We start from the raw sequence: 25,356 nt of genomic DNA on the forward strand, positions 1-25,356 counted from the left end.
ATGGACACACTTATCTGTTTTGTAGTAAATGCCTACTATGTTCTGTGTGCTGAAGCAAAGCAAGAATTTCATTGTCCCATACAGGGACACATGACAATAAACTCACTTGATCTTGAACTTGAATGTTACAGCCTTATTTTAAAATGTATTAAATTCATTTTTTACATCATCAATCGACACACAATAGCATAAAATGCAGAAGCGAAAACAAGTCTTTAGAAATCTTTGCAAAGTAATTAAAAAGAAATAACTGAAAAATCACATTTACATAAGTATTCAGACCCTTTACTCGGTACTTTGTTGAGGCACCTTTGGCAGCGATTACAGCCTCAAGTCTTCTTGAGTACGACGCTACAAGCTTGGCACACCTGTATTTGGGTAATTTCTCCCATTCTTCTCTGCAGATCCTCTCAAGCTCTGTCAGGTTGGATGGGGAGCGTCGATGCACAGCTATTTTCAGGTCCCTCCAGAGATGTTCGATCAGGTTCAAGTCCGGCCACTCAAAGACATTCACAGACTTGTCACAAAGCCACTCCTGCATTGCCTTGGCTGTGTGCTTTGGGTCGTTGTCCTGTTGGAAGGTGAACCTCCGTCCCAGACTGAGGTCCAGAACGCTCTGGAGCAGGTTTTCATTAAGGATCTCTCTGTACTTTGCTCCGTTCATCTTTCACTCGATCCTGACTAGTCTCCCAGTTCCTGCCACTGAAAAACATCTCCACAGCATGAAGCTGCCACCACCATGCTTCATCGTAGGTATGGTATTGGCAGATGATGAGCGGTGCCTGGTTTCCTCCAGACGTGACACTTGGCATTCAGGTCAAAGAGTTCAATCTTGGTTTCATCAGACCAGAGAATCTTGTTTCTCATGGTCTGAGAGTCCTTTAGGTGCCTTTTGTCAAACTCCAAGTGGGCTGTCATGTGCCTTTTACTGAGGAGTGGCTTCCGTCTGGCCACTCTACCATAAACGCCTTGTAAATGACTGAATAACACAATCTGAAATCCAAGATCATCTTTAATCAGTATTCAAACTATAGCGGTACAGCAGGTTGTTTGTTGCTAGAACATCATGACCGCTTCCAAGACTGAGCAGTACAGGAAGTGGGTGTTAATATAAATCGTACAGTAGGGTGGGGTTAGTGATGCTATTCTACCATGATTGGTTATCATGCATAAACCAATCTACATTGGTGGAGTGCTGCGGATATAGTTGTCCTTCTGGAAGGTTCTCCCATCTCCAAAGAGGAACTCTGGAGCTCTGTCAGAGTGACTATCGGTTTCTTGGTCACCTCCCTGAACAAGGCCCTTCTCCCCCGATTGCTCAGTTTGGCCGGGCGGCCAGCTCTATGAAGAGTCCTGGTGGTTCCAAAGTTCTTCCATTTAAGAATGAAGGAGGCCACTGTGCTCTTCGGGACCTGCAATGCTGCAGAAATTGTTTTTATACCCTTCCCCAGATCTGTGTCTCGACACAATCCTATCTCGGAGGTCTATGGACAATTCCTTCATCTTCATGGCTTGGTCTTTGCTCTGACATGCACTGTCAACGGTGGGACCTTATATAGACAGGTGCGTGCCTTTCCAAATCATGTCCAATTCATGTCCAATTAATTTAATTTACCACCGGTGGACTCCAATCAAGTTGTAGAAACATCTCAAGGATAATCAATTGAAGCAGGATGAACCTAACCTCATTTGAGTGCCATAGCAAAGAGTCTGAATACTTATGTAAATGTGATATTTCAGTTATTTCTTTTTAATTACTTTGCAAAAATGTCTAAATACCTGTTTTCATTTCCTCATTCTGGGGTATTGTTTATAGATTGATGATTTAAAAAAAATGAATTTAATCCATTTTAAAATGGATTAAACGTAACGTAATGTAACAAAATGTGGAAAACGTGAAAGGGGCTGAATACTTTCTGAATGCACTGCACAAAATGGAAAAAGATGCTTTGGCCTATTGAGCCCACATTGGCCAGGTTATCGCTAAAGAATACACCAATAGTGTACAATTGTTGGTAAATACAATACCATGTTTATGTTGCAATATTTGTTATACTTTACAATTTCAATTGTACTTGGAAAATGTAACTCCACAGTTATATTGTGTAAATCTATGTGATAATTGAACATTCCCACATTGGAAAGATTGGCATGGCAGGGCTCGAAATTAGCGGTTGCCCGGGTGCCAATGACTACCCAAAGTGCCGCCGGGCAACCTAAACGGCGAGTCATTTTGCCCGGCTTGGCACTGCAGATACTGGTTTATACCGAAGATAGAGACAAAAAACTGGAGTAACTCAGCGGATCAGGCAGCATCTCTGGAGAAAAGGAATGTGACGTTTCGTGTTGGCGACAGATGTATTGCGGGGCAAAGATACTAGGTGCGTGGTGACGAAGGGTCGGAGCGAATGACAGACCCCAAACAGCAGCAGCAGTGGCCGCGACAGCGGCTCCATCTCCTCCTCATCCCGCACCCCGCCCGCCCTGATAGCGGCCGCTGCCTGCCACTCCGCCAACGGCGCTTTCAAAATAAACCCTCTCGCACGCTGAGGCCGGGAGGAGGGAGGGAGCGGGAGGCCTTGTTCAGCCGTCTGAAGCACCTGCACGAAAGATCCTATAGCTATAGGATCTTAGAGCTGCACCGCTCGGCCCTGCACCTTGTGTAGGCTGGTGGAGGAGGGGAGGCGGTGGCGAGGAGATCCCAACCAGTGGACCGGGACAGCCAAGGCAGCGGGGCGATGTTGTCCGAGGAGCGCTGACCTTCCTTCCTCCCCACCTCCTCTGCCCCTTCCCCTCTCTCTCTCTCGTACGCCCCCCTCCACCCCCCCCTTATCCTAAGACTCCTCATCTCCATCCCGCACTGATCCCCATTCCCGCCATTCATCCTGTACCGATTGTAGCGGCAGATTTTCATATCTTTCAGGTAACTAGCACCCTAGCCGCTATTTGGATGAGAATTGTTGAAGTGGGTGTCTTCTAAACTCATGTAAGCTCACTCACAGAGACCATCAGAGCTTCTTCTCAGATATGGCTTCAAAACACAGTCTTTTGCTGAATAAATGCTTTATTGTTGATAGAAAACAGTGAGATACATCCAAATTTCTTCCGACTCGTTACTACAATCTTCTTCGAACTCCAGCTTATTACTTTAGACATTAGTAAACTCCTCGTGTCTCCGTAACATTGACATGGTCGAAGGATTGACCTTCTCCATCGTCTCTCCAAACTAATCTAAAAAACTAGACTTCTGCGCAAGCATCTAAGCTCCAAACATGCCCAAAAACACGTCATACATCCCACCCACAATATAACAGGCAGTCTAAAATTTAAAGGCATGTGCCATCCTCAATGACATGCAAAACAGGCCAAATAGCCACTACACTGATCCCCCCCCCCCCCCCCCCATTCATCCTGTACTGATCCCCCCCCCCCCCCCCCCCCTATTCAACACCACTGACATCCCCCGTGCTCTCCCCTCACAATTTTACATACTCTAACCAACACGTACTAATTCACCTGCCTCAATCCATCCATTCCACACCGATTGCCTTCTTCAGAGTGAACATTGACTATGTTTGATAACGGAATGCAATCAAATGTGTTTTAATTCCCAATGTTATTATTTGTTTTAGTCCATAAAGATGGATTGATTATATTGTGAACACGTGAAACATTAAAACCGCAGTGTTCGATTGTCACTGCTACCGTTGACACGTTATTACAGAATTCATTTTAATAGACAATAGGTGCAGGAGTAGGCCATTTGGCCCTTCGAGCCAGCACCGCCATTCAATGTGATCATTGCTGATCATCCCCAATCAGTACCCCATTCCTGCCTTCTCCCTATATCCCCTGACTCCGCTATTTTAAGAGCCCTATCTTGCTCTCTCTTGAAAGCATCCAGAGAACCTGCCTCTACCGCCCTGAGGCAGAGAATTCCACAGACGCACCACACTCTGAGAAAAAGTGTTTCCTCGTCTCCGTTCTAATTGGTTTATTCCTTATTATTAAACTGTGGCCCCTAGCTCTGGACTCTCCCAACATCAGGAACATGTTTCCTGCCTCTAGCGTGTCCAAACCCTTAACAATCTTATATGGTTATAATGGCAATCTTATAATGGCAAATCAATGCTCTTAATATGGAGTATCAGTACTGTAGTTATTTAATGAGCAACATTCACAACTATACATTGGATTTATCCAGGTTTTACTTCTACAGTCAGTCATATACATCACAAATTTGGTCAGGAGATATTTCAGTTGAAATTTTAACGTTAATTCTGAAGTGGGAATGATGGAAACAGCGTTTATCAATCATTTTTTAAAAATCTTGTGCATACAAACTGAGTATATTCATTGCTGTCCACAACACGTACATCTAATCTGAATGTCCGGGAATGTGGTGTTTTGACACCTTTAAACATATTACCAAAAGAACATTTGCTGCAGTTATGTCCTTTCGCCATCTCTTGTCAGTTAGTGCAATGTTTAACCTGTCAGGCGGGTATAGTCGGTTTTAACAGCTGTTATCATAAAATGCCTTTAGAAATTTCCTTGCAACCTGTATATTTTGTTGTGGATAAATTATGTGGAAAGCGAGGGTGTTTCTGTACCAATAGCAATAACGACCCATGCTATGGCCATGTCATGGTAATTTCCGGTCCTTCACAGAAAACATGCTTGCAACAATCTGTAGTGTGCATGGTTAAGCATATATGTTACCATGGTCTAGGATTTATTGACACAGGTTGATCATACGCTGAATAATCCAACCACATTTCTGTTTGGAAGTGGAAAGAACTAATAGAAATTGCATTAATTGCAATGTGTAGAAAGAGTTGAGATACTGTATTATAATTTTGCTGCATGTCATTGTGGTATATATCATATCTTGATTGGTGAATATGTTTAGTTTGTTACTTTATTTGAAGCAAAAATAATGTGAATGCTTCATTGAGCATAATTCCGACTGGTAACTACACACTTCGTCCGGGCACATTATCGCACACGTCATGCAAACCGTCTTAAATGACCACCTAAACTGTCATTTAGCAACCTAAAAAGCTGCCAAGATTGCCCGGCTGGCAACGGGGAAAAAAAGTTAAGTGAGAGCCCCTGGCATGGGGTCTGATAATCAGATAAGCAGTCAGATAATCAGAAGAAATTATCTTGGTTCAAGGTGAGAAGTAGAACTAATTAGGTTGCAAGGAAGGATTAACAATAAAATCAGCTTTGGAACTGATCCATTGACACCCTTTTCAATAAACTATACTTTTGAACAGATTAATAATTGAGTAATAAAGCAGGTAATGAAATAATAATGTGGGACTTTAATCTTCATTAAGACTGGACAAGTTTGAGTGGCACAGTGGCGCAACAGTAGGGCTGCTGATTTACAGCGCCAGAGACCCGGATTTAATCCTGACTACAGATGCTGTCTGTACGGAGATTGTACGTTCTCCCTATGACCACGTGGGTTTGCTCTGGGTGCTCCGGTTTCCTCCCACACTCCAAAGACGTACAGGTTTGTTGGTTAATTGACTTCTGTGTATTGTAATTGTCACTAGTGTGTAAGATAGTGCTAGTATACAGCGTGGACTCTGTGGATCGAAGGGCCTGTTATCATGCTAATTTCTTAAGTCTAAAGTTAACAGTCTAAATTAAACTGGCAACGATTATCTAATATACGAGTTCACAGAATGTATTTGAACCATTTCCCAGAATACATTATGCATCCAGCTCAGGAATGGGATATTTTAGATCTGGTCACGCACAATGGAACATATTAATTGGTAATCTGAGGGGAAAATTTCTCCAGGGAGGAGTGATTTTATTCTCGAATTTCACATTCACTCGTTTTGAGAATCATATACTTATTAAAAGTCTAATCTTGTACGTGTGTATATGTGTGTGTGTATATGTGGTTGTCTTTATATCTTCGCAAAAACACTACGCGGTAACGATTACATTTTTACATATTCTGATGTTTCCCCTCTAGGCAGAGATCACCTTCATTGGAAAATGTTATGCTTTATTTCTCGACTTATTCCTGATTAAAAGTTTTTAAAAAATCAAAGGACTTTGAATTTAAAATTACCAATTTCAACTGATGACGTCACAATGGCTCGGCTAGCAGTGATCAACTTCACTGAAGATTTCATCCTATATTTGAGAAGTTATTCGTGATTAAGGCTTTAAAAATGCCAACTTACACAAGATTTTCACTGTTAAAATCATTTCTGCCAGCATGCAACACACTTCGATACAAAGTTGCAAGACAGAAACACTGAACTTTTCACCTCAATGGGAATTTTCAACAGGAGGGGAAGGGCCAATTGGTACTGCAGTAGGAACTGATGCGGCAGGCAGGGGAAATGCAATAGGATTTTTTTTTAAGTCCATTGCTGTGGTAGGCCGGGGGGGGGGGGGGGTTGCTGGAATCTTACGTTCGGGAATGGGTTAAGTTGCATTGGGGAAAACGGCTGAGTGGTGGAATATTGCATTGGGAGACCACACCGTTGGGGGAGCAGACATATTCGGATTCACATTTTTCATTAAAATCATTCCTGCCAGCTTCCAACACACCGATAAAATGTTGTGACACAGGAACACTCTGAACTTTTCACCTCACAGGAGGGGGAGGCCGTATTGCTATTGCAACACGCAGGGCATTGCAATTGGAATATTTTGTAAAGCCCACTGCTGAGGGAGGCAGGGGATTACTGGAAACTTACGTTCGGGAACGGCTCGAGTTGGAGGACCACACCTCCAGTGGGGGCTACGGGTAGGGAACGGGTGCATTGGGGGAGCAGACCCAACGGGTCTGCACTTGGTCTAGTGAAAATTAAAACTGAAGTTTTTCCCCATTTTTGCTTTCATTTAAATTCACACACGAATGTGGGGCAGTTTGGTTAGAAGAGTTTTCAAAATAAAATAATAATTATATTTTGAGAAGTTGCAAACATCTAAAGCAAATGTTTTATAATTCTCAATGAATACCCAGTTCATTCAAACATATAGATGGGAAGACCAATCAATTGTTGACTTAAATAGTTAAGTATGGAAGAAAAGGTGTGAAAATAAATCTTCTAAAATTACAAAAGGAAAATAATTTGTAAGATGGATGGGAGAATCTTACCAGCAAAGACTGACCAAAAAGGCTGTTAAACAAGGATGCAAGAAACAACTAGCAAGAAATGTAAAAGCAGATAGAGAAAGCTTCTCTATTTTCTAATGGAACGACTGGGCTTATATTCACTGGAAATAGATTGACTGGGCTTATATTCACTGGAATTTGGAGGGTGAGAGGGGATCTTGTAGAAACAAAAAAATTCTTAATGGATTTGACAGGCTAGATGCAGAAAAAACGTTCCCGATGTTGGGGGAGTCCAGAACCAGGGGTCACAATTTAAGAATAAAGAGTAGGCCATTTAGGACTGAGATGAAGAAAAACTTTTTCACCCAGAGAGTTGTGAATCTGTGGAATTCCCTGCCACAGAAGGCAGTGGAGGCCAATTCACTGAATGTTTTCAAGAGAGAGTTAGATACAGCTCTGAGGGCTAACGGGATCAAGGTTTATGAGGAGAAAGCAAGAACGGGGTACTGATTTTGGATGATCAGCTATGATCATATTGAACTCGAAGAGCCAAATGGCCTACTCCTGCACCTATTTTCTGTGTTTCTATGTCTGTTTACATGGAGAAAAATTGACAAATGTTGGTTTCTCAGAGAATGAGACATGGTGAGGGACAAAGAAGTATAAAAATTATATTATATATAATATATATATATATATATATATATATATATATTATATATATATATATATATATATATAATAATATTAAATCCTATATATATATAAACTCATATATATTTATATTATTTATATACACCTAATATAATATAACCAATCTATATTAAAAACTATACTATTATATAATACTTCTATATATGATATCTATATATAATATATATAATATTAAAATTATATATTCTATTATATCAACTATTTTAGTTTTATTATTTTTTAATTTATTTCTCTCTTATTCTGGTTTGTTTCTCTCCGCTTTTTATTTTTTTTTCATCTCTCACAATTTTTACTTGTAGATCCTCCCTCAAGTACTGACACCAAAAATAGCGATTATCAAGTGGCAATTGAGAATAAGGAACTGAAAATAATGATCACTAGAGCAAAGAATTAGGTAAACCAAATCCTCTGGGCATGATTTCTGGATTTTTTAAAAAAGGTCAGTAGATGGATTGTCTATCATCTTCCTGAATTCCCCAGATTTTTGAACGGTTTCAGCAGATTATAAAATTGCAAATTTAATATGTCTGCGTATATTTAAAAAAAAAGGGAAATACAGTCCAATTAGCACAACATCTGTTTCTGTGTCAGTGCTGGAATCTATTTTTAGACAAACGATGACAGGGCACTTTGACAAGGCTTAGTCATGTTGGGTTTTTCTGTGTGACTTTATCAAAAGGAAATTATGTTTAGCAAGTTTTCTGAGGATCTAATTCAAACAGTAAATGAGCCATTGATAGTAGAGTACTTGAACTTCCTAACAGCATTAAGTAAAATTATTGAAAATAACATTAATGCCCCAAAATAATTTTAAAATACAAAAATATGGAACAATGAGTCGTGAGGATATATTATTTGCAATGGATACAGACAACCCAAGCAAGTGGACAAAAATATGGCCAGATGGAGTATATCGAGGGAAAATGTGGTGTTATCCACCTAAAGGGCCTGTCCCACTGTACGACGTAATTCAAAAGTTCTCCCGAGTATTCCCCTGATTCGAACTCGGAGAATGTCCGTAGCGGGTCCGTAGGAGTTCGTGGATGTCTCGTAGCGGCTCGTACAAGTAAAAAGTAAAAAAAATTATCATCATGAGTATTTTTGTACTCGTGGACATTTTTCAAAGTGTTGAAAAAACGTCACGAGTTTACCGGATTTCCCCGAGTACCTACCGTTACTCGTATGAGCCGCGAGGAGACATCCACAAACTCCTACGGACCCGCTATGGACATTCTCTTGAATTACCTCATACAGTGGGACAGGCCCTTAAGTAAATAGAATGGAAACCCGTTTCTCAGGATGATCAGATTAAAAATATGAGTGTAATTAAAGTAAATGGAATGCAGAGCAAAACACAAAATGCTGGTGTAGGTCAGCGAGTCAGGCAGCATCTGTGGAGGAAGTAGATAGGTAACATTTTGGGTGCAGAAACTTCCTTCTTATAGTCAAGGACTGTGTTAAAGGGAAAGGGGGTAAAGGGATAGTTAATGACCCCAGAATTAACGGGAAAGAAAGCTCACAAAGGGATAGGAGAGTATGACCAAGTGTAATAGGGATCGATGTGAAAGGTGAGATGCGTAAGGAATTAAAAGTATTGTATTTGAATGCGCGAAGTATAAGTAAAGTAGATGAGCTTGAGGCTCAGATAGAGGTTGGTAGATATGACATTGTGGGGATTACCGAGACGTGGCTGCAGGAGAATCGGGCCTGGGAACTTAATATTCAGGGTTATGCATCCTATAGAAAGGGCAGGCAGGTGGGCAGGGGGGGGGGGGGGGGGGGGGGGGGGGTAGTAGCTCTTCTGGTGAGGAATGGAATTCAGTCCCTTGCGAGAAAAGACATAGGGACTGACGAGGTAGAGTCACTGTGGATTGGGTTGAGGAATTGCAAAGGCAAGAAGACATTAATTGGTGTTATCTACAGACCCCCAAATAGTAGCCCGGATTCAGGGTGTAAGTTGCAGCAGGAGTTAAAACTGGCATGTAACAAAGGTAATGCCACTGTGGTGATGGGGGATTTCAATATGCAGGTAGACTGGGAAAATCAGGTTGGTTCAGGACCCCAAGAAAGAGAGTTTGTAGAATGCCTCCGAGATGGATTCTTAGAGCAGCTTGTAATGGAGCCGGCCAGAGAAAAGGCAACTCTTGTCCAAAGTGTTGTCCAATGAACCAAATTTGATAAGAGAACTCGAGGTAAAGGAACCGCTTGGAGGTAGTGATCATAATATGATTAGTTTTAATCTGCAATTTGAGAAGGAGAAGGTTAAATTGGAAGTGGCAATGATGCAGTTGAACAAAGGGGACTATGAAGGCATGAGAGGGGAGCTGGCCAAGGATGACTGGAAAGGGATAATAGTGGGAATGACGGTGGAACAGCAATGGCAGGAATTTCTGGGCATAATCCAGAAGATGCAAGATCATTCATTCCAAAAAGGAAGAAAGATTCTAAAGAGAGTAGGAGGCAACCGTGACTGACAAGAGAAATTAGGGATAGAATAAAACTAAAAGAAAAGATGTATAACACAGCAAAGAGTAGCCGGAAGCCAGAGGATTGGGAAACTTTCATAGGACAACAGAAGGAAACAAAATGGGCAATACGGGCTGAAAAGATGAAGTACGAAGGGAAGCTGGCCAGGAATATAAAGGAGGACAGTAAAAGCTTCTTTAGATATGTTAAGGGTAAAAGAGTAGCAAAGTCAAATGTGGGTCCCTTGAAGGCAGACACGGGTGAAATTATTATGGGGAACAAGGAAATGGCAGAAGAGTTGAACAGGTACTTCGGATCTGTGTTCACTAAGGAAGACACAAACAATCTCCCAGAAGTACGGGAGGACAGAGGATCTAAGGGGGTCGAGGAACTGAAAGAAATGTTCATTAGGCGAGAAATAGTATTGGGTAGGCTAATGGGACTGAAGGATGATAAATCCCCGGGGCGTGATGGACTGCATCCCAGGGCCCTCAGGGGGGTGGCTCTATAAATAGTGGACGCCTTGGTGATCATTTTCCAATGTTCAATAGGTTCAGGATCAGTTCCTGGGGATTGGAGGATAGCTAATGTTATCCCACTTTTCAAGAAAGGAGCGAGAGAGAAAACGGGGAATTACAGACCAGTTAGCCTGACTTCGGCGGTGGGGAAGATGCTGGAGTCAATTATTAAAGAGGTAATAATGGGGCATTTGGATAGCAGTAAAAGGATTAGTCCAAGTCAACATGGATTTATGAAAGGAATATCATGCTTGACTAATCTGGAATTTTTTGTGGATGTGAGAGTAAAATGGATGAAGGGGAGCCAGTGGATGTAGTGTATCTAGACTTTCAGAAAGCCTTTGATAAGGTCCCACATGGGTGACTGGTGACTAAAATTAGAGCACATGGTATTGGGGGTAGGGTGTTGACGTGGATAGAATATTGGTTGGCAGACAGGAAGCAAAGAGTCGGAGTGAACAGGTCCTTTTCAGAATGGCAGCCAGTGGTGAGTGGAATGCCGCAAGGCTCGGTGTTGAGGCCGCAACTGTTTACCATATATATTAATGATTTGGAAGAGGGAATTAGGAGCAACACTAGCAAGTTTGCGGATGACACAAAGCCGGGTGGCAGTGTGAAATGTGAAGAGGACATTAGGAGGTTGCAGGGTGACCTGGACAGGTTGAGTGAGTGGGCAGATGCAGTATAACATAGATATGGCGGAAGTGGCGGCGCTGTGATACGGCTGCGGCTCGCCTGCAGTCTGTCTGTTTTTACTTTTTTTTGTTGTTTTTTTGTCTAGTTTAGTAAATTTTTTGGTTATTAGGTGGTGTTATGTGTGGGGGGGGGGTGAAACAGGGCTTTCTGTCTCCCTTCGGGGGAATGCGACTTTTTTGTCGTATCCCCCTTCTCTTCCCCCGTCTGCGCTGAGGCCTAATGGCGGAGCTGGCGACCTCCAACCTGCGACCGACCTCGAGGGTCCGGAGGTAGAGCCAGCCAGGACTCACCAACGCTAGGCTGGCCGTCTTCGAGCTGTGGCGACGTCCAGGCAGCGGCACGACTCGGCGCTCCGGTGAGGGCGGACGGCGCAGGGCTGAGACACTCCCGTGCGGGCGGCACGGCTGCCGGCTGGAAGACGCTCCCGTGTGAGCGGCCTGGGTCCCGGCTGGAAGGCGCTCCCGTGGGGGAAGCCCGGTGCGGGGCTGAGACGCTGCCGTGTGGGTGGCCTGGCTACCGGCTGGAAGGCGCTCCGGTGAGGGCGGACCGGCTCCCGGCTGGAAGGCGCTCCCGTGGGGGCAGCCCGGTGCGGGGCAGAGACGCTGCCGTGTGGGCGGCCCGGTGCGGGGCGGAGACGGTGCTCCGGCGGCGGCGACCTGGATCCGGGGCTCGGCCGCGGGCCAGATGACAACGTCGGGAGCTCGCAGGTTACAGGCTGGTGCCTGTTTTCCGGCGCTCCCGTTGCAACAGCTGCGTCCGCTGGACTGGAGGGTGGCAGCTTCGACCACCCCCGGGCCGCGGAGCTTGAACCGCGGGACTGATACCATCGCCCGGTGGGGTATCGCCTCTGCGCAGAGGGATAAGAGGAGGGAAGAGACAGTAACATCTAAAACTTTTGCCTCCATCACAGTGAGGAGGTGTTTGGTGAACTCACTGTGGTGGATGTTAATTTGTGTTTATTGTGTGTTGTTATTATTACATGTATGGCTGCAGGCAACAGCATTTCGTTCAGACCGAAAGGTCTGAATGACAATAAAGGAAATCTAATCTAATCTAATCTAAATAAATGTGAGGTTGTCCACTTTGGTGACAAAAACAAGGGGGCAGATTATTATCTCAATGGGGTTAGGTTAGGTAAGGGGGAGGTGCAGCGAGACCTGGGTGTCCTTTTACAACGGTCACTGAAAGTTGGCGTGCTGGTACAGCAGGCAGTGAAGAAAGCTAATGGAATGTTGGCCTTCATAACAAGAGGATTTCAGTATAGGAGTAGAGAGGTTCTTCTGTAGTTGTATAGGGCTCTGGTAAGACCACATCTGGAGTATTGCATACAGTTTTGGTCTCCTAATTTAAGGGAGGACATCCTTGTGATTGAGGCAGTGCAGCGGAGGTTCACGAGATTGATCCCTGGGATGGTGGGACTGTCATATGAGGAAAGATTGAAAAGACTAGGCTTGTATTCACTGGAGTTTAGAAGGATGAGGAGGATCTTATAGAAACATATAAAATTATAAAAGGACTGGACAACCTAGATGCAGGAAAAATGTTGGGCAAGTCCAGAACCAGGGGCCACAGTCTTAGAATAAAGGGGAGGTCATTTAAGACTGAGGTGAGAAAAAACTTTTTCACCCAGAAAGTTGTGAATTTGTGGAATTCCCTGCCCCAGAGGGCAGTGGAGGCCAAATCACTGAATGGATTTAAGAGAGAGTTAGATAGAGCTCTAGGGGCTAGTGGAATCAAGGGATATGGGGAGAAGGCAGGCACGGGTTATTGATTGGGGACGATCAGCCATGATCACAATGAATGGTGGTGCTGGCTTGAAGGGCCGAATGGCCTCCTTTGACCTATTTTCTATGTTTCTATGCAAGAAAGACAGAATACAAGAACTCTTGCTACAACTGTCCAGGACTTAAGGGATTTAACCTGGATAAAAGCATACAGCTTTAGTCGTCTTATTTAAGGAAGGATGTATTTATCTTAGATGAAATGCAGCGTGGGCTCGCCATTCTTAATTTTGGAATGTGGGGATAGTGCTACTGGGAAAAATAGAGTCGAATGGGAGGAGCCTCTCTGGAGTTTAGAAGTACAAGATGTGATCTAATTGAAACAAGGGATTTCAAGGGGTTCGACAGAATACTGTGAGGGCCATTATCATGGGAACAGTATATGTGAAACATCAGAATAAGGTAGTTAACAACCACCGAGAGCAGAGGAATTGCTTCTTTTAGTGTTCTGAAACTTTGGAATTCCATGCTTCAGAGCAGTGGATTAAATATATTCAAGACTACAGTAGATACAGTTATTCAAGAAATCCATTGTTTAATTAACATTTTCCCCAAAAAGTGTTCAGCCGTTCTTACCTATTTTATTATCTCCCTACTCGTTGTGCCATATTACTGGTTGTGTGAGAATTGTGTGGAATGCTGGCCCGCCAGTCCATCAGCTGCCCATATTCTATTTTGCTTACATGTAACCTATAATGTGCAACTTTATCATACAATTAATCTTGCAAACCCTCAACTATTAAGCTTATGGCAACTCATTTTACAATAAGCAAGCTAACATTCGCCACTCCAGCACTCCCCTCATTATTATTCTTGACCAACTAAGCGCCAACTTTACTTTCCTATGTAATTTAAAGTCCTGCTCATGCTATTTCCTACATCTATTTAAGTTTCATATTTTTCATACATTTTTAAACACCATTTCTTTAAATTTATATTGCAACAATGAAAACATCAGTCACGGTATTTTATAATTTAAAACAAAAAAGCAATTTATGACTGATTTTTCAAGCTGTCAGCAAATTCAATTAAGTTCTCCAGACTCTGAAACCAGCTTGTCCTGGACAGCAGCCAAAACCTATAAAGTAGGTAGTATCATTATTGTATCCTCTAACATAAGTGCCGATTTGGCATCTGGAAAATTGCTGTGGTCACTTTTTCCGTCTAGTTCAAACAACATTTTGCATTTCTCCATTTCAATTACATTTTTCTTCTTTTCAAAAGATGGATTACTTGTATTTATGGTTCGATATTTCAATTTGAGACTTAATACGCAACATGACCATCCAGGTCACCATAACCAAGCCTAATCCTCTCCTCACCATAACAACCATTCATATTCACTATCCAGAGCTACAAACGTCTTCCTTAGAGATGATAGAGCAGCTATGTATTGTCTTTCCAATTTTTTAAATTGAGGTTTGCAATGAATTGCTTTAAATAAGTAGATGTATACAATGGCTATTCTGGCTTCATTAATTCCATTATGCCTTTGGTATACAAGGCAATAGATTACCATGTTGAAAATACACAAGAACAATAACTGTCTGTTAGTTAACAATTTATTCAAATGCTCTGCAAGCTCTGTATCAAAATATCCATCTACAGTCCCCTCCATAATGCTTGGGACAAAGACCCACAATTTATTGATTTGCCTCTGTACTCCACAATTTGAGATATGTAATAGAAAAAAAAAAATCACATGTGATTAAAGTGCACATTGTCAGATTTTAATAAAGCCCATTTTTATACAATTTGTTTTCACCATGTAGAAATTACAGCAGTGTTTATACATAGTCCCCCCATTTCAGGGCACCATAGGAGTGCGAGATTGCAACTTTCACGTGGTCCACCCTGTTTCGACTAAAGCAATCAACCCAACGTGCACAAACAAATAGATGTAGTGTTTTGGTGTCTACAACTGTAGGCTGTGCACGCCATACGCAAGAAGAAGTAGAAGAAGAAGGGCACCATAATGTTTTGAACGAAGCAATGTCATGTAAATGAAATAAGTCATGTTTAGTATTTTGTTGCATATCCTTCCATGCAATGACTGCTTGAAGTCTGCAATTCATGAACATCACCAGTAACTGGGTGTCTTCTCTGGTGATGCTCTGCCAGGCCTGTATTGCAGCCATCTTTAGCTTATGCTTGTTTTGAGGGCTAATCCCCTTCAGTTTTCTCTTCAGCATATAAAAGGTATGCTCAATTGTGTTCAGATCGGGTGATTGACTTGGCCACTCAATAATTGACCAGTTTTTAAGCTTTGAAAAACTCCTTTCTTGCTTCAGCAGTATGTTTGGGATCATTGTCTTGCTGGAGAATGAACCGCCAGCCAATGAGTTTTGAGGCATTTGTTTGAACTTGAGCAGGTAGGATGTGTCTATACACTTCAGAATTCATTATGCTACTACCATCAGCAGTTGTATCATCAAAGAAAATAAGTGAGCCAGTACCTTCAACAGCCATACATGCCCAGGCCATAACACCTCCACCAACGTGTTTCACAGATGAGGTGGTATGCTTTGGATCTTGAGCAATTCGTTGTCTCCTCCATACTTTGCTCTTGCCATCACTCTGATACAAGTTAATCTTCGTCTCATCTGTCCACAAGACCTTTTTTCCAGAACTGTGGTTGCTCTTTTAAGTACTTCTTGGCAAACTGTAACCTGGCCATCCTATTTTTGTGGCTAACCAGTGGTTTGCATCTTGCAGTGTGGCCTCTGTATTTCTGTTCATAAAGTCTTCTGTGGACAGTGGTCATTGACAAATCCACAGCTGACTCCTGAAGAGTGTTTCTGATCTGTCGGACATGTGTTTGTGGATTTTTCTTTATTATAGAGAGAATTCTTCGGTCATCAGTTGTGAAGATCTTCCTTGGCCTGCCAGTCCCTTTGCAATTTGTAAGCTCTTTTCTCCTAATGATGTTCCAAACAGTTGATTTTGGTAAGCCTAAGGTTTGGCTGATGTCTCTAACAGTTTTATTCTTGTTTCTCAGTCTCATGATGGCTTCTTTGAATTTCATTGGCACAACTTTGGTCCTCATGTTGATAAACAGCAATAAAAGTTTCCAAAGGTGACGGAAAGACTGGAGGAAAGACTAGGTGTTGAGAACTCTCTTATACCTGCATTAAGGAGGCAATTAAACACACCTGAGCAATTACAAACGGTCGTGAAGCCATGTGTCCCAAACATTATGGTGCCCTGAAATGGGGGGACTATGTATAAACACAGCTATAATTTCTACATGGTAAAACCAAAATGTATATAATAATAATAATAATAATAATAATAAACTTTATTACGGACTCGAGGTCCAGACAAGGGGCCATATTATAAAAATGGCCTTTAATAAAATCTGACAATGTGCACTTTAGAAACATAGAAATTAGGTGCAGGAGTAGGCCATTCGGCCCTTCGAGCCTGCACCGCCATTCAATATGATCATGGCTGATCATCCAACTCAGTATCCCGTACCTGCCTTCTCTCCATAACCTCTGATCCCCTTAGCCACAAGGGCCACATCTAACTCCCTCTTAAATATAGCCAATGAACTAGCCTCAACTACCCTCTGTGGCAGAGAGTTCCAGAGATTCACCACTCTCTGTGTGAAAAAAGTTTTTCTCATCTCGGTTTTAAAGGATTTCCCCCTTATCCTTAAGCTGTGACCCCTTGTCCTAGACTTCCCCAACATCGGGAACAATCTTCCTGCATCTAGCCTGTCCAACCCCTTAAGAATTTTGTAAGTTTCTATAAGATCCCCTCTCAATCTCCTAAATTCTAGAGAGTATAAACCAAGTCTATCCAGTCTTTCTTCATGACAGTCCTGACATCCCAGGAATCAGTCTGGTGAACTTTCTCTGCACTCCCTCTATGGCAATAATGTCTTTCCTCAGATTTGGAGACCAAAACTGTACGCAATACTCCCGGTGTGGTCTCACCAAGACCCTGTACAACTGCAGTAGAACCTCCCTGCTCCTATACTCAAATCCTTTTGCTAATGAAAGCTAACATACCATTCACTTTCTTCACTGCCTGCTGCACCTGCATGCCTACATTCAATGACTGGTGTACCATGACACCCAGGTCTCGCTGCATCTCCCCTTTTCCTAATTGGCCACCATTAGAATAAAAGTCTGCTTTCCTGTTTTTGCCACCAAAATGGATAACCTCACATTTATCCACATTATACTGCATCTGCCAAACATTTGCCCACTCACCCAGCCTATCCAAGTCACCTTGCAGTCTCCTAGCATCTTCCTCACAGCTAACCCTGCCCCCCAGCTTAGTGTCATCCGCAAACTTGGAGATATTGCCTTCAATTCCTTCATCCAGATCATTAATATATATTGTAAATAGCTGGGGTCCCAGCACTGAGCCTTGCGGTACCCCACTAGTCACTGCACGCCATTGTGAAAAGGACCCGTTTACTCCTACTCTTTGCTTCCTGTTTGCCAGCCAGTTCTCTATCCACATCAATACTGAACCCCCAATGCCGTGTGCTTTAAGTTTGTATACTAATCTCTTATGTGGACCTTGTCGAAAGCCTTCTGGAAGTCTAGATACACCACATCCACTGGTTCTCCCCTATCCATGCTACTAGTTACATCCTCGAAAAATTCTATAAGATTCGTCAGACATGATTTACCTTTCGTAAATCCATGCTGACTTTGTCCATTGATTTCACCACTTTCCAAATGTGCTGCTATCCCATCTTTAATAACTGACTCTAGCAGTTTCCCCACTACCGATGTTAGACTAACTGGTCTGTAATTCCCCATTTTCTCTCTCCCTCCCTTCTTAAAAAGTGGGGTTACGTTTGCTACCCGCCAATCCTCAGGAACTACTCCAGAATCTAAAGAGTTTTGAAAGATTATTACTAATGCATCCACTATTTCTGGAGCTACTTCCTTAAGTACTCTGGGATGCAGCCTATCTGGCCCTGGGGATTTATCGGCCTTTAATCCATTCAATTTACCCAACACCACTTCCCGACTAACCTGGATTTCACTCAATTCCTCCAACTCCTTTGACCCGCGGTCCCCTGCTATTTCCGGCAGATTATTTATGTCTTCCTTAGTGAAGACGGAACCAAAGTAGTTATTCAATTGGTCCGCCATATCCTTGTTCCCCATGATCAACTCACCTGTTTCTGACTGCAAGGGACCTACATTTGTTTTAACTAATCTCTTTCTTTTCACATATCTATAAAAACTTTTGCAGTCAGTTTTTATGTTCCCTGCCAGTTTTCTTTCATAATCTATTTTTCCTTCCCTAATTAAGCCATTTGTCCTCCTCTGGTGGTCTCTGAATTTCTCCCAGTCCTCTGGTATGCTGCTTTTTCTGGCTAATTTGTACGCATCATCCTTCGCTTTGATACTATCCCTGATTTCCCTTGTTATCCACGGATGCACTACCTTCCCTGATTTATTCTTTTGCCAAACTGGGATGAACAATTTTTGTAGTTCATCCATGCAGTCTTTAAATGTCTTCCATTGCATATCCACCGTCAACCCTTTTAGAATTAATTGCCAGTCAATCTTGACCAATTCATGTCTCATACCCTCAAAGTTACCTTTCTTTAAGTTCAGAACCATTGTTTCTGAATTAACAATGTCACTCTCCATCCTAATGAAGAACTCAACCGGCCCTTTAACCACATGTGATTTTTTTTCTATTACAAATCTCAAATTGTGAAGTACAGAGACAAATAAATAAATGATGGGTCTTTGTCCCAAACATCATGGAGGGCACTGTATAGGAGCTCAACCCCACCCCCAACACCCACAAAAATCATACACAAATATACATGCACATTGTAATCCAATACAATAGATAATGGTGGATAATAGTGAACAAATGGTTTTGGAATTATTTTGTCCTGAACGCCGATTTGAATGAACTCAACATAAATGCCAGCAGGGAAACTTATGTGGGACAAGGTCCCACATAAGAGATTAGTATGGAAACTAATGCCCCTGTCCCACTTAGGAAACCTGAACGGAAACCTATGGAGACTTTGCACCCCACCCAAGGTTTCCGTGCGGTTCCCGGTGGTTGCAGGTAGTGGAAGGAGGGAGGGAGACTGACAAAAACCTCCGGGAACCACACGGAAACCTTGGGTGGGGTGCAAAGTCTCAAGAGGTTTCCGTTCAGGTTTACTAATTGGGACAGGGGCATTAGAGCACACGGTATTGGGGGTTCAGTTTTGATGTGGATAGAGAACTGGCTGGCAGACAGGAAGCAAAGAGTAGGAGTAAACGGGTCCTTTTCAGAATGGCAGGCAGTGACTAGTGGGGTACCGCAAGGCTCAGTTCTGGGACCCCAGCTATTTACGATATATATTAATGATTTGGACGAGGGAATTGAATGCAACATCTCCAAGTTTGCGGATGACACGAAGCTGGGGGGCAGTGTTAGCTGTGAGGAGGATGCTAGGAGGCTGCAAGGTGACTTGGATAGGTTGGGCGAGTGGGCAAAATGCATGGCAGATGCAGTATAATGTGGATAAATGTGAGGTTACCCACTTTGGTGGCAAGAACAGGAAAGTAGACTATTATCTGAATGGTGGCCGATAAGGAAAAGGGGAGATGCAACGAGACCTGGGTGTCATGGTAAACCAGTCATTGAAAGTAGGCATGCAGGTGCAGCAGGCAGTGAAGAAAGCGAATGGTATGTTAGCAGTCATAGCAAAAGGATTTGAGTATAGGAGCAGGGAGGTTCTACTGCAGTTGTACAGGGCCTTGGTGAGACCACACCTGGAGTATTGTGTACAGTTTTGGTCTCCTAATCTGAGGAAAGACATTCTTGCCATAGAGGGAGTACAGAGAAGGTTCACCAGACTGATTCCTGGGATGGCAGGACTTTCATATGAAGAAAGACTGGATAGACTCGGCTTGTACTCGCTAGAATTTAGAAGATTGGGGGGGGATCTTATAGAAACTTACAAAATTCTTAAGGAATTGGACAGGCTAGATGCAGGAAGATTGTTCCCGATGTTGGGGAAGTCCAGAACGAGGGGTCACAGTTTAAGGATAAGGGTGAAGTCTTTTACGACTGAGATGAGAGAAAAAAAATGTTCACACAAAGAGTGGTGAATCTGTGGAATTCTCTGCCACAGAAAGTAGTCGAGGCCAGTTCAATGGCTATATTTAAGAGAGAGTTAGATGTGGCCCTTGTGGCTAAAGGGATCAGGGGGTATGGAGAGAAGGCAGGTACAGGATACTGAGTTGGATGATCAGCCATGATCATATTGAATGGCGGTGCAGGCTCGAAGGGCCGAATGGCCTACTCCTGCACCTATTTTCTATGTTTCTATAAACATTTAATAGATTGGTTGATACAAAGAATGCCAGATGCTGGTTTACAAAAACAAAATAATAATAATAATGGGCAGGAGTAACTCAGCGGGTCAGGCAGCATTTCTGAAGAACATGGAGACACCTTTTAAATTTGGACTCTTCTTGAGTGATTGTAGTGACAGTGGGAGGAAAGCTGGAAGAGAGATGGGGCAGATCAAAGCCTGGCGAATGATAGGTGAATATAGATAAAGGCAGTTAATAGATAATCTGGAAATGGACATACAGAGATCAGTGAGATAATACATTTGAGGAGGGCAAACAAGGCAAATTAATACACAATAAATGCTGGCATTTAGGCACATATAGAAGGGAAGGATGTAGGAGTGTTTATCAGTAATAGAGTACGTAGGAAAAAGCAAGGTAAAATAGAAAATGCGAGAAATGCTCATGAGAGTAGGCATTATCTATGGATAGAAGTTCTGCTTCAGAAAACAAAGGAATATTTGCCTTTGTTGGCAGATTCATAGAATAGATGAATGAGGGAGAGCTTAAAATTGATACCAAAGTAAGGTGATTAGAAAGGATTTGGATTCTTTTTCCATCCAATGAATACCAAGGTATGGTGCTTGAAAGATTAGTTCCGTGTTGGATCTCCGCCTGCACTGCGGCCTAACATCGTGGAGTTGGCGGCCTCTTGTTTGGGACCTAGAGCTCCAGAATCGCAGAGCCTGTGGACGTTAACATCTTGGAGTGGGTGATCCCTTTGCCAGAGATCGGCCTTTGGGGCGCCACACTGCAGGAGCAGCGGACTTTAACATCGTAAAGCTCTCAGTCCCTGGTTAGGGACTGATTTCGGGAACTCCAAGCTGCAGGAGTTTCGGCCATCCCATTGCGGGAGGTTGGACCACCCTGACGTAGGAGCTTGATCGCCCGCTGCAGGTGGTTCAACTCCCCCGACCGCGGGAGGAAAGGAGGAAAGAAGATAAGACTTTATTGCCTTCCATCACAGTGGGAATGTGAAGGAGCCACTGTGGTGGATGTTTGTCAATTTTTTATGTAGTTGTGTGTCTTGTTGCTTTTTTGGTATGACTATGGCAAACCAAATTCCTCGTATGTTCCAAAACATACTTTGCTAATAAATTACGATTATGATTATGGCCCGGGAGGAATTTACAAGTACTGATCAAGCAATAAAGTATGATTGGTCTCAACAACACTTCTCAGCTAGTATCGGTACAATGGGCTGAATGGTGTCCCTCTCTGCATAAAAGATTCCACCTTTACCAGGAGATAAACTGGACTAGTGCGGAAATGGGCCTTGACAATATGCACACAGTGTTGTGCACGTTATTCCAAAAATCTATACCTTGCTTTGGCAGCAAATTAATTCATAAGCAAAATGGAAGCAACTAAAATTCCAAACTATAAAAGTGTTGAATTATTTTCTCAGGATCTGTTCAAAATTTAAAAGGACAAAAAAATGGAAAATAAGGCAGTAGCTTTCTGTTAAACAATTTGGTCTTTTTGCCAATAGTTCTATCAAAATGAGAAATTATAAACTAAATGGCTAAATACCAAAACAATATTTTTGTTAAAGACAGCAACCACACAAAACTAGAAAAATTACAAAGGAACTTGTATATTCCCAAGATTAACAAGGTAACAAAATTTCCTACTTCTTTCCTAGAATTAAATTTGACATATTTTAATATTTTCTTTTCCTGTCAAATATATCCCTTTTCAATTTCTATATAATTATATATTCAATATAATTTTAAGTGATATACAAATCACAAGCTCCAACGTGCCTGCGAGTTGAAGGTGGTAGCAGGGTTGTTGCAGGGATGTGGGATGTCAAATACAAATGTTGGTTTGCATTCTGCTCTTTCACGATTATTATTTTATATCCCAACAATGGCTATTAGGAGCCAGGGGTCTTTGAGGAAAACAGATTGATTGGAATTGTGACAGCATTACTTTTCCCTCAAGACATGAACAGACTTTCTAATTCAGAGAGCCAGTACACACGTAGTTTCATTAAAAGCCCTGAACGCAGGTGAAGCTCAAAGTCCAAAGACAACCAATGGATGAAAGAGGCCGATGGAGCAGGGAGACCTGGCAAGTTTGCAAGGCTAAAACTCAAACATAGATATGTATACCCTTGCAGTCACTGGCCTTTCTTCAGTTTTTTTTTTTTATTAAATGGAAATTTTAATATGCATATTTTAAAGATATAAATCAATATTGGTATAACATCAGAGAATATTAGAATTTAGATGTCATCAGGAAAGCAATAATTTTAGTGCTGGGAACATAAGCAGGTTCACAAAAAACAACTAATGCCTGTTCATTGTTACTCTTATTCATTCAACAGCCTACTAAAGTTCAGCACCACAAAGCAAAGACCTTGGATTATGCTGCACAAACAAATAATTAATTTGTTAGGTATAAATATGGTATATTCCATTGACTGCTGGTAACAATGTTTTTCCTTCTCAATGCTTAGTCAGAGACTAGTTCTGCAAACACTACATTCTTTTTGAGAAGAATTGTCCTTTTCTTGTGGAAAACATATAACCCCACATTTATAAACGTTTCTCCCTCATTCACATCAGAACAACTAGATATATGCACATCTTTCCACTGATTTAGCAACTGCTCTCAATATCCATGCTCAACTACCTGAGTTAATACAATCATTAAATTTCAATGAACTTTGCAAGACAGAGAAAATCTAACACGGGCAGTCCACAAATTCTCTGGGATGATTACCCATTTTTAACACTTACTGAAAAGGATCCAATAAGGACAGCTGCATTTGCTTGTTTCTTCTGATCACTTCCTGTATAGTGAACAATTTTCTTCCTTCCCAAGGTAAACGACTACAGCACAAAAATATAAAGAGAACAATTTTATTTAAAGTATCCTGCATGGATATAAATGACAGAAGTTATTCCCAATTAATAAAACATAATATTGGAGACACTTTTGCTTCCTGTTGACAAAGTACTTAGTGATCTTATTAAAAACTTGATTGCTATAAAGTATTTTAGTCAAATCAGCCAATCACTTATGAGCACCATGACTCCAACAACTCTAGGTTCCAGGTTTAATCCTGACATTGGATGTAATCTGTGCACATTCTCACTACAATCTTCGTTTCCCTCATGTTTCCTCCTGGCTGGCAGGTTAATTGGCCACTTTAAATTGGCTCAGAGTATGGATGCAATGGCAGGAATGTCAGCAGGGCAGAGAGAAAGGAAAGCGAGAAAAATGGGTATTAATGTAGATGGGTACCTGACATTTAGTTTAGATTAGAGACTGCATGGAACCATGCCCTTCGGCTCACCAAGATCGCGCTAACCAATGATCACCCTTAAAATAGCTCTAGGTTATACCACTTTTGTATCCTATGCACTAGCGGCAAATTACAGAAGCCAATTGGCCTACAAACCTGCATCTCTTTGGAATGCGGGAGGAAACTGGAGCACCAGGAGAAAACCCACGCGTCACAATATAAACATACCAATTCCGTACAGATAGCACCCATAGCGAGGATCGAATCCAGGCCCCTGGTGCCGTAAGGCAGCAACTCTACCGCTGCACCATTGTGCCACCCCTGTATGTGGCTGACATGTGCAGGGTATCTGGAAGGTTAATACATTTGTGCCAACCATCAAGAGCAAGGCTAACAGGATCAGGACATGTAATTCTGTCCCAAATTATGTGAGAAATTCTTTCTATATTTGTATGTCTAGATTTAGAACTCGTAAACCTTTTCTGTATTTGTACCAATTCCCTCCCAGTCTCAGCAGTGGGCCCAATGCATGACCAGAGGGCACCATTACAGTCTGACAAGGTAATATAATCAGGTTTCCATTTAATGTGGAAATTGGAAATGATCATGGAAACATTGACAGATTTTTGAAATACATCGTTTTTTTTGTGCGGCAGCACTTGCTAACATGATCCTCCGCTAACACACATGCAAACACACCAACACACACATTTGTGTCATTCTTTACTCCTCCTACCCCTTTTCCTCCCCAACTCATCTGCACTCACTCACCATTTCACAGGTACACTGGGTGAAATGAAACTGGTGTTGCATGCACAATGCATTTTCCTATCCATTCCAGCTTCACTACACTTTTCCCCATCACAATTTTGTGTGTATTTTATTTATGTTATTCTAATTTTAATAAACACATTAGCAGACACACAGGGGGAACAATGGCTACATTTAAAGCTATTGTGGAATATACCACAAGTTTATAAACAAGTTTTTGAAAGTCTTACTTTGAACAAATTTCAATGACTAACGTCAGGATTGAGTAACATGGAAAATAATGTGGAAATATAATGGGCAAAAAATGTATCATTCTCTCCATTGACTAATTACACAGCAAGAAAAATAGAAGCAGTTGGCCACGGGGTTCCCCAAGCGGCTTTCCTATTCAGCAATTTCGTAGCATATTCTTAGCTCTTAATCCATTTTCCCCATTGATCTCAGCCTTGAGTATATTCAATGAGCAAGTCCAAGATGTAGACAATTCCAACAATTTAGAATGATCTGCATAAAGAAACTCTTCCCACCTCAAATGAACAAATGATTCTTCCTTCCATGATCTAGGTCCCTAGATCAAACCTTTCCAGTTAGGGGAAAGCCTCTTCACATCTGCCCTAACAGAACCCCTCAGGTGTGTATATCAATGTCTTATCAATGTTCAATTGTTAGAACTTGATGTCACTGTTGCCAGCAATCATGAAATAATGGCTTCTGA

At 42.1% G+C, this 25,356-nt stretch overlaps 1 protein-coding gene across 4 annotated transcripts in view; it reads right to left on the minus strand.

The window, feature by feature from the left end:
* cdc14b (cell division cycle 14B) overlaps positions 1-25,356 on the minus strand; it is a 125,545-nt gene that overhangs the window by 70,880 nt on the left and 29,309 nt on the right. For all 4 annotated transcript variants that reach the window (XR_004411370.1, XM_033017707.1, XM_033017709.1 and 1 more), the window contains exon 4: positions 23,362-23,454. Coding sequence is in view for 3 of the 4 variants with exons in the window: in XM_033017707.1 (XP_032873598.1) it covers positions 23,362-23,454 (93 nt within the window). In the remaining variant the exon portion in view is untranslated. The remainder of the gene's footprint in view (positions 1-23,361; positions 23,455-25,356) is intronic.

The sequence above is a fragment of the Amblyraja radiata genome, chromosome 3 (genome assembly GCF_010909765.2).
Source record: "Amblyraja radiata isolate CabotCenter1 chromosome 3, sAmbRad1.1.pri, whole genome shotgun sequence".
NCBI lineage: Eukaryota > Metazoa > Chordata > Chondrichthyes > Rajiformes > Rajidae > Amblyraja > Amblyraja radiata.